The sequence below is a fragment of the Phoxinus phoxinus genome, assembly GCF_949152265.1.
Source record: "Phoxinus phoxinus genome assembly, chromosome: 17".
Taxonomy (NCBI): domain Eukaryota; kingdom Metazoa; phylum Chordata; class Actinopteri; order Cypriniformes; family Leuciscidae; genus Phoxinus; species Phoxinus phoxinus.
In genome coordinates, this window is record NC_136892.1 from 1,190,188 (window position 1) to 1,207,500 (window position 17,313).

The 17,313-nt window shown below is 41.8% G+C and overlaps 1 protein-coding gene across 6 annotated transcripts in view; it reads right to left on the reverse strand.

Moving 5' to 3' along the window:
* Nucleotides 1-6,477: 6,477 nt before the first annotated feature.
* The window catches only part of jade2 (jade family PHD finger 2), an 87,209-nt gene continuing 76,373 nt past the window's right edge, over nucleotides 6,478-17,313 (reverse strand). For 3 of the 6 annotated variants that reach the window (XR_013794466.1, XR_013794467.1, XR_013794468.1), the window contains 3 exons: nucleotides 17,084-17,212; nucleotides 12,944-14,107; nucleotides 6,478-7,060 (listed from right to left, as the gene is read on the reverse strand). Coding sequence is in view for 3 of the 6 variants with exons in the window: in XM_079584995.1 (XP_079441121.1) it covers nucleotides 7,023-7,060; nucleotides 13,634-14,107; nucleotides 17,084-17,212 (641 nt within the window). In the remaining 3 variants the exon portion in view is untranslated. Of the gene's footprint in view, nucleotides 7,061-12,943; nucleotides 14,108-17,083; nucleotides 17,213-17,313 lie in introns of those variants that run through there. The other 3 variants (XM_079584995.1, XM_079584997.1, XM_079584996.1) reach the window with 3 other exon arrangements.

Consider the following 17,313-nt stretch of genomic DNA (forward strand, 5'->3'; position numbering starts at 1 on the left):
GACTGAGATCAATTCTAATACGCAGCTAAACGCTGGTGTGGACGGAGATCGCATTCGTTTTAATTCTCCGTTTCTAAACTAAAACGCAGTAGTGTGGATGAGGCCTGAGGATGACAGCAATGGGGGACCAGAGAATACAGGACAGAAGGGGGAAAAGCCAATGGACATCAGCAACAACTGGTAAAAAGAAATTCAAAATTCACATAAATAGTCTAGACTGGAGGAAAATAGCGCCTAAAGAAGGAGAACTAAGACTCAGAAGACCATGGACTCAAAATCCACAATGTCCAACTGCATTCAAGTACCAGAGAGTTAGATGTCCTCACAGTCGAAAACATGGACCGTATATGAAGATAAAGGCAGTGTGCACATTCTCTGATCGCCAGGCCAGATATGTGTTTACCTGTAATGAGCCAGTCCAACACAACAGAAAATCTGCATCACCCAATTTGGCCATGTTAGACATGCAAAAGCAGAACCAAAAGTTCATAGGGCAAGTTAAGCCTGGTTCACACGGGACGATTTTAAAATTGTCGGACGATTTTCCAAACCTGAGAGACCCCACACACGGCGATAAAAAAAATCACGAGTCTAACAGTTTTGGTCGTACAGTGTGTGGTGCAACCACACGGCAAAATCAACACATCACACACCAACCGATTTGACTCCCGAGCATTCCCAGGTCAGACGGGAAATCTCGCGAAATCCCTCGAGATCAAATGTGACTTCAGAGTAAACAATCATGGCGGACGAAGAGGATGCAGTGGCGATAGTTTGTAGTTTGTTTTTAACCGGAATTTTTTTTTATCCTCCATCTCCGATGTCCACCGGACTTTCTGGTGCGCCATACCGCCGGCTGGTTTGATTTTGTTTCCCGGCGCTTCCTCGCCGCCTCGTCACCTCGCTTTCTGATTGGCTACACGCCACAGTCCACAGGCTGCGTGCTCCTTCGTCCCCGGGGGACACCACACACACACACGAGGAGAAATCGGGTAAAAAAAATCCAACATGTTGGATATCCCTGATATGAGATCGGAGCGGTCCCGATGTCCTTCCAAGCAGACGAGAGCCGTCTTAACACTCCACACACGGCAGGAATATCTGATCCGATTATTTTACGATAATCGGAGCATCCTCAAGTTTGTCGGAAGGGGCGAATCGGGGCTAAAATCGGCCTAATTATCCTGCCGTGTGAACCAGCCTTTACACTCACAAGGCAAAATTGCAAAGGCAATAAAAGATGGAATTTCAAATTCCTACAACAGAAAACGGCAGATCTCAAAGCTGGAAACATTTCTAAATACCTCACAAGGAATGTTCTCAAAACTATTCAAAAGGAGTCTCCGGTTTCATGACAATGTTGTTATGAAACTGATGGTTACTCAAAAAAATACTCAGAGTGTGTGACACGGGATTTTTCATCAGCCCTGGGTACAGTACAAGCAGAATTTGCCAGTTGATCCTTGTGCAGTGCTAATGTGCATCACACAGGGAATGGGAATCCGTGTGTCACACATCCAGGAAAACCCAACACATCCCTCTAACTTGACCTAACTGGAGGAATAGTGAGCAAGATACCCAATCGAGATAAGAGAGTGCTGTACTACGCTCTTGTCCTCACAGGAGATTGTTTAAACTGGTTTCTGAGCTGTTGTCGAATGAGCACAATGTCTGCAAGTTGACCTCAGTCAGATTACATCACATCGAGACGGATTTTAATTGGCCCTTGATTCAAAGTTTTCTGCTATCAATCAACAAAGAAAAGGTTGACACTTACACAGGGAACACAAAATCTGGAAAATACAGACTTCAGAAGGACCTGATGAGGTTCCCAGGAGTGCATGTCTGTGCAGTCGACAAAGTGACAAAGGATTGCACAACTTTGCTGGGTTCTGCTTTACACTTTTGCAAACAGTCTTGAGCAAGCTAAAGCAATCTTTCTGCAGATGTGCTTTGTGAAACATATACACCAACTGTAGGGATGGACAATGAAGTAAAACAGCAGCTCAGGGACATAGCCTTTAAACCAGGAGATCTCTGCTTGCATCTCAAGAGAGGCATTAGTTCTGCAAAACTAAAGGACAAACAGTGGAAGAGGATTTGGCAATAATTTCAATCATGGCGATGTGGCAAGACATCCGATCAATAACAGATTATAAAAAGAAGAATGTCTTACGGCATATGCCAACCAACATGCTAATCTTGCAGAAGAACTTAACAGCTTCTTTGCTCAGTTTGATAAAGACAATAACCAATCTCCAAGTCTCTTGAATTGACACTCACAACAAGTGGTACGACTGTCATTGGGCTCGTATTAAACTACAATGAAGCTGCATACAGGGAGGAGGTTCACAACCTGACAGCGTGGTGTGACGACAACCTGGTTTTAAACATCAAAAACACAGAAGAAATGATTGTGAAATTTAGGACCGCTAAAGATCACCCACAGTCCAGTAACTATTAAAGGAGAGGTCATGGAGGTCACAGAGGATCTCTCCTGGGGTGACAACACTGCAGGTATAGTCGGCAAACACAACAACGCCTCTACTTTCTGAAGAGCTAACCTTCCCCAGAAGCTGATGGTCTACTTCTGTAGATGCGCTATAGAGGGCATCCTGACTAGATTAGATGAATCTGTATATGCACACACAGACTAAACAAATAGTTTATTTTCCAACAGCAATAACTATCTAAACTCTGATATCCCCATGTCTGACCATGTATAATAAGCTACTGTATGTTAGCAATGTGTGACACATTGTTCAATAATACGTGCAATAATAATTAATGCTTCTGTACATTTGTGCAATAATAATTGTGTTGGTTACTCATGCATTTAACACTGTATATGGCATTTAGCCAATATTCTGAACAACTTTGAACATTTTCTTTGATTCTGTTTCCTTGGCTTTTATATTGCATTTATTTATTGGATTGTTATGATAATTATTTGTATATATTAACTATTTTATCTTCTATTAATTTAATTATTGCATGTTAATATATGTATTATTGTCAACTACTTGTACTTTGCCTTACATTTTATTTATATTTAAAAAAAATGTCCCTTGACTCTGTATTTGAAATGCACATTCGGGGTTGTCACAAGAGTAATTTCATTGTGCTACACAATAACAATAACGTTCTTGATCTTTTATCATGCCTGTGCCAAAAAAATAAAAAACAAACACAAAAGGAGACAAAATCCTATTTCTGTTAGAAATGGCAAACCTGACACAGATGTCCAAGCCTCTACAAAAGCAATTCAAAGAAAGGTGATGTCTGGAAGATTTGATCACACTAAGCAGCTGAAGACGAGGTCTGAAATTGCTGCAATCAAAGTCAAAATCAATCTCCAATGTAATCTTCTTTTCCTATATGTTGTAAAAAAAAAGTGCCTTGAGAAAAAATAACATGCAAAAAAACTCTTCTTGTAGAGTCGTGCTCTCTGGGAGACACTGAAGAAGCTGTCGTCGCTGCTCGGCCCTTAAATCAAGAAGACACAAGCTATGGTTTTGATAGTCAAGCCAAGCCACCTTTTATATTTATTTGTGCAAAGGACTTGTTCAAGTTCAAGTTCGGTTTATTTCTAAGCAAATTTAAAAACAGCCACAGGCCGACCAAAGTGCTGAACAATAAAAGCATAAGGGTACACAATAAAAACATACAATTAGAATTACCATAAGAAATACAGCCAGAAATACACATTAAAAGCCAAGGAAAAGATGAGCCAACCAATTCAAAAGGAGGATCTGGAGGAGGAATTTACCCTTCGAGAGCTTAGAGCTCCTGCGGGAGTGTAGCGCTGGAGTAAGTTTGCCAAATAGGTAGCAGCAAGATTATTTAATGATTTGTAGATCAAGACTCCTTCTTGCAGCCATTTCACCCTGTAGGCCTGTAGACCAAACATGCGTCGCGAGGCCCACACAGAAGAAAATCAATAGTTGAATAAAGTCGTTATTTTTGTTTGTTTTTTCCACACAAAAAGTATTCTCGTCACTTGATAAAATTAAAGGGCACCTATTATGCAAAATTCACTTTTACATGGTGTTTGAACATAAATGTGTGTTGGCAGTGTTTGTACACAACCCCCCTATAATGATACAAATCCAACCAGTGTTTTTTTTTTTAAAATACCCACAAATCATAAGCAGTGTCTCAGAACAAGCCGTTCTCAGATTCGGGGCGATGTGACGTAGATTTGCACAATCCCCGCCCACGACTGTTGATTGACACTGCAGTTTGAGCGTAGACCCGCCCTGAGTGAGCTGGACACAGGCCCCGCCCACGACTGTTGATTGACATTGCAGTTTGAGCATAGACCCGCCCTGAGTGAGCTGGACACAGGCCCCGCCCACGACTGTTGATTGACACTGCAGTTTGAGCATAGACCCGCCCTGAGTGAGCTGGACACAGGCCCCGCCCACGACTGTTGATTGACACTGCAGTTTGAGCTAGACCCGCCCTGAGTGAGCTGGACACAGGCCCCGCCCACGACTGTTGATACCGTTGATACCCAATACTGTGTTTATTCTTACAGTGATGTTCTGCAGTAAAACTAACTTCATCTTTTGTGTGATGTACAATAAACTTCATTGAACTCATCAGTATATTTTGGTCATCATTCAGACGGGGTTAACTACAGCAGGCTTGTATTAATAGTGGAGCAGATGGCATATAAGTTATAAACGTAATTAAAATAAACATACCTGTTCTATCTCTATTCAGCATATATCCTCTAGCTTTGTGGGCATTTGTCCGACTCGAACACCGTTACTGTGAGTTTCTGTTTTGATATTGTCATCTTTCTGTGAGATGAGATTGTCCTGGCTCTCAGGGCGCTGGTTAGGCTCCGCCCCCTGTGCGTGGAACCGCATCTCATTAACTTTTAAAGGAGATTTATATTTGATATCTTCGATATCTCAGAAGATAAGCGTTCAGTGAGATGTAGTTTGGGCGCAGTACTGCCCATATAAGGGCGTCTCCATCTCCATATGTTGCTTGAGTCTGAACCATTATTTTTACAATTTTCATTCAATTTATGAAGTAGACATCCTATTCAGAAGTAGTGTTGGAAGTTTGGCAGATTTAGAAATGAATTCATCCTCCAAGAAACACAGAAGATCACGTATGTGCATTATAGCTCGCTGACACATCACTAATGCTGAATCTATTATTGTTTTCTTTATATTTAAAACATTTTCAGAGCTTTTTTTCTAAAATAATTGAACGGATGCTATCTTTTGAACTCTTGGCATGAAAACAAACTGAGGTTTCTAGCATTCTTTCATGATTTTTCATGTTCATCACTATTTCAAAATAAAGGTCTGAACTCGCCTCAGGAGTGTGAACATATTCTTGTTGCAAATTCATAAATTACGGCTCCTCTGTAATCTATTTAGAAAATCAAATATGTAAACTAGAGATTGTAAGCTTTCAAATGATATATAGTTTGTCAAGATTAGTTTAGGATATTACTGTTTTAAATATGTAATGACTGTGGGCCCACGGCCGGTCCCAGACAATATTTGTGATATCATCATCAGTCACTCTGGGTCACTATTCTCACTAAGATGCTATAAATGTATTGTATCTGTCCCTCATTCTCGCTGTAAACCAGAAAGTGATCACTTGATGCTTTTAAATCCAGTCTAAAGGCGTATTTTCAGTCCCCAGTGTTCGAGTGATGCCGTGTTTGCTTGAATAGTGTGTTTAGGAATGTACGAACATACATGTATATAAAGATATTTATTGTGTTTTTTATTTATTTTTTCTTTTAAATTTCTCATATTTCTCAATGTAAATAACTTCAGATCAACTATGGTTGTGTTAAATTGTGCTCTAATAAATGATTCAAAGTGATTTATAGTGAGAAATACAATAAGTACAATTATATAAAAATAAGCCTGTACACACTGTAAAAAAATATTTTCATGATTTGTTATCACAACTTTTTATCTTTTGTCAAATCAACTTCGATAACTAATGTGTGAAGATAACATATTTTGAGTTTCTGTTTATTAAACCATTTTTCTTCATTGTATTAACTCACATTTTTTATTACAAAAAACTCAAAAATTTAAAGGCAACAAGGTAACTTGCTTTTTTAAGTTAAACCAACAATTTTTGTTTACAGTGTAGAGCCACAGGGACACTGGAAGTCTGTGTGCTTTCAGTTGGTCCTTAACTTTATCATTAAATGTGAACATAAATTTGAATGTGAACTTTATGAATCATGATTTCTGAGTGAAAACATTTTGAACACAGATTTTGACAGTCAGCTGTCGCCACCTTCTGGCCAGATCAGGTAACTGAAGAAAGAGAGGAGCTGGTTGAGTCTGCCGGTGTGTAGTTGTGTTTGGTGCACACACACACACACACACACACACACACACACACACACACACACACACACACACACACACACACACACACACACACACACACACACACACACAGAGAGAGAGAGAACAGGCGTGTAGACAGAAAGCACAGCTTTATTGGGTGCACTGGTCGAGCACAGCCGAGCGCTGGCGATGATGGGACGGGCTGTTGTTAAGGCTTCACACACAGCATGCACACACAGTCACGTGAACATTATATTGCTCTAAAGACTGCTTAACATGGAAAATGTACAAAACGGAAAAATAGGTTTTTGCACTGATGAAAAATACTTGTCTTTTTTTCTCTCCTTCTATAAAGATTTCCAATACAAGAAAATAAATATAGCAAAAAAAAAAAAAAAGTAAAATAATTTAAAATAGCTCTTTTTTTTATTCTTCTTCTAATATGTTCAATAGTTCTCTCTGCTATTAACAAATGGCACAACATTCTTTGAAACAAAGAACAGAAGGATAAACTCCAGCAACATTCATTTCATCACATCGTAGCGGCGGAGCGCTAGAAGTGAACCTCGTAGCCTAGAGCTGCTAGTGCGCCTCCTCTCCCGCGCTTCACAAGCGGTGTGTTCCCCGGAGTCCGGAGAGAGAGTTCAGACGCTGAGTATATCAGTGAACCGGCCCTCATCTGAACGCAGGGTTAGCCACGGTAAACCACAACACTGAAGGATATCGGGGGTGAAAATGACAAAAAATAAATGAAAGGAACCTTAATATTCTTACAAAATGGCTTCTTTTTGTTTATGCAAAATATTTATTTCTGTGGATGAGATATGACTCTTCTTCAGCCAGATTCAACATTAAAGAATGGATTATTAGGCCAGTTGTAGATCCACTCACGCCAGAAGAAGGGGTGTGCGATGTGTCCGATACGGTAATATAGGAATTTTAATATAGTTTTTAACAATGTGAGCTGACGATATTATGTCCACAAGCCAAACACGTCTCGAGAGAGAACTGAGACGAGCCTAGTTAGAATTACCCACAAAACTCAAAATGCTCTGTATGATTTTTTGTCTTTTATATGTATATCCCATGATGCAGTTAAAGCGTAACTAAACCCCCGGTCAGAGCCTGACTCCACCCACTGGCAATATTTGAAAAATGCTGGAAAAGGGGGCGTGTCTCTCTGTAGGCAAGGGCGTGGTCAGCTGGTACTCTCTTACATCACAGGGTACCACAACTGCCAATAGGAAAATTCAACTGCAGTACCACCGTTCAACCTGAAGAGGGCAGCACTCGTACGTTTAAACACCATATATTGTAGAATTAAAACACTTTATACCCAAATGTAAAAAAATGACTTGAATCAATGAACAGCATTAATAATAATAAAGCCCCAGACTTACAGATCATTAACTAAAAAAAGTTGTTTTAGGTTTTAGTTACCCTTTAATCAATGTCACATGATCAAGTGCGCCGTGTCCCCAAATATCAGCACGACTGCACATGTGATATTGACTTCATACATTTTAGACACAGAAGCGTTTCGAGTTTCTGAGCAACACACAGCAGTGCTTCGCTGTTTTTTAAACGAATGATTTGAGTGAATGATTCAGTGACTCACTCATTAACCGTGATTTGCCACTACCTCCTCGGGGTTTTAGTTTCATATTTAAAGTATTTAATTTGTAATATTCATACATCCAAAAGGCTTTTTTAAAACATTAAACTCATTGCGTTATTTATGCAAATGTAATTGCAGTGTAAGTTAATTCACGCCACCTCTAAACGGCATTGGACAGTCGGTGTAAACGCATCTAATGCCACTTCAACTGCAGCTTAATGGACATTTTAATAAACTACCAGAATATGAAGAATATGTTCAGGAGTCAGCGGCCCATGACAGGCCATAAACCATAGACTGTATAACAATATGGACATATTCTGTGACGTCACTTTTTGTGCGTGACGTCACCCGTGTGTTTCTGAAGAGCGTTTTTAAAGCCCAAAGTGGGCGGAGCCGGCCGGATAAACGACAATGGTTGCGTCACTTCCGGATAAACGACAAGGCGGATTAGCGGAGGTGACGTGATGCTAGCAGACAAACGGCTAGTAGTGACATCAGCGGCAATCCACCTGTCACTCAACTGGCCACGCCCTTAATTATGCAGAACTTTAAGACTTAATATAATTTAAACGAATGAGTTATAAAAATATTCACCCCCCTCACAGTCGTCATGAAGCGTAACATTAGCTATATAGACCAAACAGACTGTAAACATGTTTATCTCTGCTGTGAAGTTGGGCATTTAACATGCGGGTCTCTGGGATTGAGCCGGACTCTAGTGGCCAGGCGATGAACTGCAGTTTAAGTCTCTCAGTGTTGGATTCAAGAGAGAGGCGGGGAGGTTAAACCAGCCATCATCTAATTATTGTTAGCAGGAAATATTAAAATATGTTTGTCAACATCGCACACCCCTTGTTGGTCTAGATTACCAGTAGCCGGCAGTTATAAAGGAACGCCAGCGATAGAGACAAAAGAACAATAAGTGCAAAGATGTCGAAGTGGACAGCTCAATAACAACATATCTGCCAACAAACACAAGATCTACTCTGGCATTCTCGCCCTGTTGCGCTGTGGGAGGAACATGATTTGCACAGAAGCTGAACATTTACAGAGATTACGTAGAGTATATGTTATAGTTTTGGTACAACGAAGCATGATAAAGAAGCGTGAACTCTTGCAGCGGCTGAAACTATTTCACTAAAGGCACAGTTTTCCATGACTGAACCAGAGAACGGCGAATGACCAGCATCTATGATTAGTTCCTATTAAAGCAGCGGAGATACATGAGATCTGTACAGGGCGCTGTCTGTGGTCAGGCAGCGCCACGGTCTAAAGGAGGATCACTTCAGAAGTCAAATCTCCTGATAGTTCACTCTCCCGCACGTCATCCCAGATCTTTCTCCAGTTGAACAGAAGTGAAGGTTTGTGAGGAACACACTCCAGATGTTCTCCATATAGTGTCTTCAATGGTCCAGCGGGTCGAAGGTCCAGATGTGAGTTTCAGCTTCAAAGTCTCGATCCAGCCGAGGAATAAGAGTCTCATCTAGACACACCAGCCGACATCTTATATAGAAATACACACTTATATACTTTTAGCCACTAATGCTGGTCTTGCACGAGCTGTGATGCGACACACATTACGTGATCAGGTTGAAAGGTCAAGCGTGACGTTTACAAAGCGAACGTAAAAAGTAAGTAATTAAAGGTAAACCAACGATGTTGGAGGAGAAGAGTTTTTAGAGTTTTTTCCCTATTCTACATTTATAAACCGGAACACGCTTGACCTTTCAACCTGATGTCGTAATGTGTGGCGCATCACAGCACAGGGTGTCCGCGGGGTCTTAAAAAGTATTAAAAGTTGATAAATCCATTTTGGGAAAATGAAGGCCCTTAAAAGGTATTAAAAAGTCTTAATCCCGATTTTATGAGGTATTACATTTTGTTCAAGCTTTGTCCAAAGAGTTTGACTCCAAAAAGTATGCATGAATATATTTATTTTCCTCCCCATTACTAATAAAAAACAACGGCGTAGTCGGTCAGTGAGATCAGATCGCCGCACACAGGTGACGGCACGTATTTTGCGAAACGCGCGGTTAGGTGATGTTAAATAAAAAAACTAAAAACTATTAGGTGATGTGTCGTCGTCCTCTACATGGCACAAACAACTGTTTATTAAGATAAAGGTTTGTTGCTGATTAGAACTTGAAGTGGCGATGAGGTCTTAAAATATTTTGAGAAGGTCTTCAAAAAGTTTAAAAAAGGTATTGAAATTAACTTCATGATTCCTGCATATACCCAGAGCTAGTGCTAGATGAGCATTAGTGGCTAAAAGTATATAAGTGTGTATTTCTATATAAGATGTCGGCTGGTTTGTCTAGATGAGACTCTTATTCCTCGGCTGGATCGAGACTTTGAAGCTGAAACTCACATCTGGACCTTCGACCCGCTGGACCATTGAAGACACTATATGGAGAACATCTGGAGTGTGTTCCTCACACACCTGCATTTCTGTCCCACTGGAGAATCGAACACATGAACATCTTGGATGACGAGGGGAGAGTAAACTATCAGGAGATTTTAATTCTGAAGTGAACTCCTCCTTTAAACCAATGAAGAGTCAGAACGAGGAGTTCGTTCTTTTCACCGTGGAGCCGTTCCAAACCCGCACGACTCTTCTGTGGTACACAACATGACAACCACTCGTTTGTTTATCAGAAGACTAGAACACAGCACACCTTTGCTTACAATGCGGTTCGCAAACTGTCACAACGATGGAAGGGAAGGTTGTCAGTCAGTGAAGACTCGCACTGTGACTGGAATGTAGCGCATGGACCACGACTTCTTTTTTGGACCCATTACTTCCACAGCGTGGAAAGAAACATTGATACGGGTTTGGAACGGCATGAGACTGAATATATGAGGACAGAAGAGTCCTAGTTGGGTGAATCCCTCGGGTGTGCAGAGAGAACACACACTCTGCTCACGCACGCGACCTATCCGTTGGTTTTGTTTTTGTCTCGTAAACAAAACATTCGAGGACAGAGCATCGACTCGATTGATGATGCGATCCAGGAGTGTACAGGTGGACATCAGTGCAGGCCGAGACCTTCAGGAGATCAGGACGCAGTGTCTTCATCCACTTCAGAGCATATGCTGACCTGCTTTTCTTTGGCATCATCATACAATAAAATAAAAATAAAGCGAGAAAGAAAAGAAACTCAGTGTTTCATCCTTCCCATCAGATCCTCTCAACACTTGCCAAAGACACACGGCGTCGTTGGTGAATGTACAGGTGTAACTCTTCACATGATTGCGATCACTTCTTCTCTTGAACCCTGAGATAAACACCATGAGCTGATTCTTTAGACGTCACGAATGTCGTTAAACTGAAGAACTGACTGATGTCGGCTTGTGAACAGCTGATGCAGGATTGATGATTGTTGGATGCGGTTTTCTAGAACATCTACGGCCTCGAGCTTCCATACGAGCTTTCGGACCATTTCTGATTGCCTTCATCGTGTTGAAATGGTTAAACATGCGGATTATTAGCTTGATTGGGGGGGGGGGGGGACTACAGAAGGCACGCTTTAATGGAGAATGACAACAGTTTTTTCAGGACAAATGGACCAAAACAAGTTTGAATCTCACAAAAAGTAAGACATTATATTTAGATTTGACAGGGTCACGCTGTCACCAGTGGTCCAGTGGAGGTTGCCTGACCATTTTCTATTGGTATTGAAAAATTATCATTTGGTATTACAAATTTTGTGTTACAGACGTTTACGGAAACCTCAGTATTGACTCAAGATGTTCCTTGAAACAAAAACTGATCTTTAGAGTACATTACAAAATTACAAACATGTAAACATTTGATACATTCTTGATCCTTGTCAAAATGCAATGACCACGACCGCTCAGGGTTCAACTTCACGGTCAGTTTATAATAGGAAGGATTTGCGTCTCAGCCGTAATGATGTATTATGGGGTACCTACTGTAGATATGTAGACCATTTGGGTGTTTTGTGGGCGGAGCCTACCTGCTGGCAGGAAATAGTCTCGGCATAGCAAGCATAGTGTCGGCCCAGATCCGGCGATGTGAAATCCATGTGTACCAGATGTGGGCCGGATCTGGGCCGACACTATTTTGCTGTGCCGTATTACAAGAAATAATGGGTAGCAGTCGATGGAAGCCACAGAATAGACAATTAAAAGGTAATTCCAAGTTTATATTTCACTTTTTTCTTGCATTTCCAAGTTTATAATACTCAATATTCTGACTTTTTCTCCTCAGAACTGCGAGTTCGTGTCTTTTTTCCCTCAGAATTGTGATTTAAACTGGCAATTGCGAGAAAAAAAGGTCTGAATTATGAGATAAGTAAGGGTTAATGCCCGACGAGGTGTCCATTGTCAGGTTTTAATGGACGACGGCGAGGTATGAACCGGAGAACGCGCAGCGGAGATTACAATCGAAATCTAAAGTTACAAGTTACAAACAATAACTTGGTTTCCTGGTTACGCCTGACAGTTTATTTAGGTGTCCTCTATCACTTTTTAACGGACACCCTGCAGCCAATCAGAATCGAGTATTCACCCAGACCATGGTATAAAAATGTTTAAGGTTTAAATATTATCTCGTGTGGTAACTGTAGGGCTAATATGTGAATACGTAGATGTATTGTTTACATCAGATTCCTGTTTTAATCGTAGGGTAATCGTTGCAGATTTCATCAGTCCAGTCTGTCCGTTTAATGGCTTGCCACCGTCTGCGTTTCACTAAAAGCTAGTCTTCGACGACGAATGTTCTGCCGACACAATGTGTGTGACGAAACTGTGACGTCTGCGCCCAAACTTTGCTTAAATATTCACAGATGCAACTCTATTGGCTGTGAAAATTAGTTTAAGATTTAGCTGGTTACAAAGCTACTGGGGGAAAATAAAAATGGCCAAACAACCAACGCTTTAGGACCACTTGAGATAGACTGACCCAACTGTGCTCAGATCTGTCCCTGGCACACACACACACACACACACGTACACGCAAGGATTACTCTGAAGCGGACCCTGCTCGTGATGCTGGTACGTCTAGACTCTGCCAAAGCGAATGGATATGACGTGTGCTACATTCCCCAACGGCTATTTGTGCTTATTTGTGTCATATTTTCTCTTGTAAATCATTTTAAAGTAGCCACATCCTCTGAAGACACACAACATACATGTTCATTCAAAACAAACACAACCTGAACAGACGTTATAATGCCCACGTCATTGTCCCAGTTCCTAGGACAGATCCTATTGCTTCCCAAAAAGGACACATCCAACAGTGTTCATTTCGACTTTTTCTTGTTCCTCGTTGTTTTGTCAAGCACAAATGGTTATGGTTGCATAAATGTAGGCGACTGGCTAATATACTCTGACAGATAAAACAGGGATAAGAACACAAGCCATTACAGCTGAAGTTCTGGAAACGTATGCATTGAGAAACCGAGCCTCGTTCTGATGACAAGACAACACGAAAGCGACATCCAGGAATAGCTTTAGGAGGCGAGCACGCTTCGCCGCACTACTTGCTCCTTCCCAGCATGCAGTGGGGGCAAGCGTAACTTCCGCCTGGACGAACGAAATTCAGTGTCACTCTGTTCTGCGTCGGAGAAATAGCCATCCGTCTCAGTGTCCGGTGCAGATGTGCTGTTCAGCAGCGAAGTTTCACTCTTAGACCGTGACTTGCCTTGTCTAGGTAGACGTAGACGTAAGGCCGCCTGCGAATCCGCATCCCCAGGGCCATCCCAAGACCCGTGCTCCTCGGAGATGTGGCACGAGTCCATTTTGGAAATGGCTGGTTGAAGTGGGTCTGGCCTGGCTTCGCTACGGCTGTGCCGGTGGAACGATCTCTCTCCTCGTTTGGACCAAACCTGGCCTTTAACTGTGGATCCGGTCCGAGGAAGTGAGGCGGACTTCCTGCGGTTGCGTGGCGCGGCTCTTGCTTTGCGTCCCAGCTGAGGAGTTTTCCAGGTGGACTGCATGGAGTGGTCCATCATCAGGCTGAGCAGGTTCTCCTCGCCCTGCAGGAGGCTGGCGGACGGGTCGTCGCTCTCTCCGGAGAGAGACCACTGGCTCAGCATGTTATCGGCAGTGATGTGAACCGACTGAGCCAGCCAGCTGTCAAACAGCGAACCGTCCAGCGGGAAGGATTTGGAGAAACCTGTGGAAGAGATGAGCATTAAACAATGAGTGGACCGATCGTTGTCTGGGTCTCAATGAACAAAGTGGTTTTTGGGGTAAAAAGGGTGTAGTGGTGCAACTGATCACTAAAACTCACGGTTCAGATCATATTATGGTTTTTGAGTCATGGATCGGATCATTTTTTCAGACCAGGAGAAAAAAAAGGGGGGGAGGGGGTTAATGCAACTTCGCTTTTCATTTATTACTTAAAGCCCACTTTAAGTACTTCAACACCACTGCAAAAGCTTTTATTAAAAAGCTTTTAATAATTACACATTAAAGACAAGTGAATACTCAGTAATAAAACCAAAACAAAATACACAAATTTTACAAGCATAAGCAAATACAATATAATAAAGTAAGGTCTAGCAGTAGTAGTCAGGTACAGACATGCAATCATTAAATGTAAAATAACACTAGTGTTTACTGTATACATTAAATATAGATTCATCTTTGTCAAAGATGTGTTTTGTGGTTTGATTAACATTATTGACAGACAGCAGCAGAAATATTAGGCCGCTGACACTTTAAGACCGAATGCATGGATCTAATATACAGATACACATCCCATTTCTTTCTCTTCTCACTGGAAAGATGAATGTGTATTTAAATTGGGTCATGTATGTAGTAGAAATGTGAAATTATTTCAGAAGTTGGTGCCTTCTAGACTGAGAAAAGCCAGAAAATGTATTTTTGGCTCATGTGGATGAAAGACAACAACTCCCAGAATGCACTTGCTTCGCTGCCCTAAGAGGCCACGCCTCCCGGTTATCGGAAGACATGATACAACTAGGCTACTAGTTTTTCAGATCAACGATTTCGTTGATAAATTAATTAGATTAAATTAAGTATTCATTGAAATACTTCAACCCGCCCATAGGGCAAAACATGCGGAACTCGCTCGGACTGGCTGTAGTCTCAAGCCTCTGGCCAGGAAAGCCTCCGATGATGACGCTAAATGACGATTTTTGCGTCATCTGAGTTTTTTTTCCAGAAACACAATACAGAAATCTCTCGTCTCAGGGGGAAAAGCTCTGAAAATACTACCGGGTTTCTACTGATACAAAGCTTATTGCTAATCAGTGAAGTATCCCTTTAAGACATAACTCACTGCATGTACGAGAATATTTGCAGATACGGGCATTTTATCATAATTCTGTGTATGTGTGTCCATTCAAGCGCAAGGAGACGCGAAAGAAGAATCAATTGGAGTAAATTTAAATCTGAAACGCGTCTCTCTCTATTACCCCTTTTCCACCAAGGCAGAGCTGGTGCTGGTTCGGAGCCAGAGCCTAGTTTCAAATCGGTTCTTTGTTTTTCGACCACCAAAGCACCAGCTCCGAACCAGTAAAAGTGGTTCTTAAGTAGCACCAAAACATTGCTGGGCTAGAAGTAAGAACCGCTTGCGTCAGGGGCTGGGGGCGGGGTTACCGTGACCAGCAAGACGAAAAGAAACTTGTGACCGCCATTTTTGAAAATAGCTGCTAATCTGCACGAACGCGTTGGATTCGCCGTGTTTGGATGCCGATGTAGGTTCACAAAGCCATGAGCATCAATAGTAACGCAAAATCGCCATTGTTGATGTAAGACTTGTTCGAGATGCATCGGAGCGGCGCGGACCGGTCAGAGCTCCGGGAGTGTGTGGAGAGCATATGACTCCTTGTGCTTTTGATCGCTGTCGCAGGGCTTTGATGTCATGCGGCGATCGGTCTGCGAGAAGCCGAACCATCTCGAACAAGCCTGGTGTGTTTTTGTTTGGCGCTGCCGCGCTAGCGTTGCTGGGCAACATGAGATGTATACACAGTGACGTAAGATCTGGCTCTGTTTTGGCTCTCTAGCCTGTGGAAAAGCAAACTGGTTCTTAGAAGACCCGTCAGTAGAACCAACTCCGAACTGGCTCTAGCTCTAGCTCTGAACCAGCACCTGGTTCTTGCTGGTGGAAAAGGGGTATATGTGCACGGCTGAACGCTCAGATAACTGCGTTGTCTTTCACCTCTTCAGCTTGAATGTTTTAAAATCGCTTGAATGTGTAAATTGTCAAGAAAAAACACGTGCAAATGATACATTTTCACTCTATGATGGTTAAACTTAGCACTTAATCCACGAATCACAAGCGTGCCGAACCGTGGGGCAGCTGGTCCGTACGGGTCACGGATCAACTGCGATCCTAGTAGGCTGTTCAACCTGGCTCCTGGAGGACTACCAAACCGGAGTCTGAACGATTTGGGGGAAAAAATGTTGAATTGCGATTTTACTGCTGAAAATTGTGAGTTACAAAATATGTTTATTTGTAGGACTGCACAATTTGACCAATAGTTTGTGATTATATATAAATATTTACGGGCTGGGCATCGACACAAATTTCACGATTCGAATTTTAACCAAAAGCCTCCATTTTGATTCGAGTTCGATTCAAATGTTGAGAACCTCTGCTGAATTTACTTTTGGCACAGCAGCAAACACAAGTCTGAAGTAGTTTGTCTTGCCTAAAAAACATTAGAGGAAGAATTTTAAAGTCGCCCTGTGGAGAAAATCAAGTTTTTAATGTTGTTTATTTTCTCCTTAAAACTGCAGTGAACCAAAGACAGTCTCAAAAACACGGTTTGAAATCGCTGGTGTTTCTGACGTCACAAACTAACTTGTAGCCAATCAGATCAACGTGTGATCGTCAACCAGTGGATCTCTGAGTGAGTGAGTGAGTGAGTGGAGGCGGGGCTCATTTGCATATTCATAGGACCACACATACTAAATTAGGCAAGAGTGTAGTTACATTCAGGATTATTTTTTTAAATATGTAATTTTCGAACAGATTCATTCAGATTTTTTGAATTTTTTTATTGAATCTAATTGAATTGGCCATCCACATTCACATCTCCAACAGCTGCTCATCTCAGACAGCAGAAGTGTGTTTTGGCAGATCTGTACAGACGATGAAACTGGAGGGCTACACACTCACCCAGCTGTGTGAACAGAGAGTTGTCGTCTGGCCTCCATTTGTCCTTTTTTTCTGGACTGCTCTTCCTCCTTTCTTTCGCTCGTTCCCTGACTCCATTGCGATGAATCTTCTCCCCTCTTAGATTTTTCTCTGTGAAGTGCAGAAAACAGAGTAAACAATACACTTAAAATGAGCAATTAATCCTCCATGGCAGAGCTGAGAAAGTCAATTAGAAATTTTCACTTAAATAT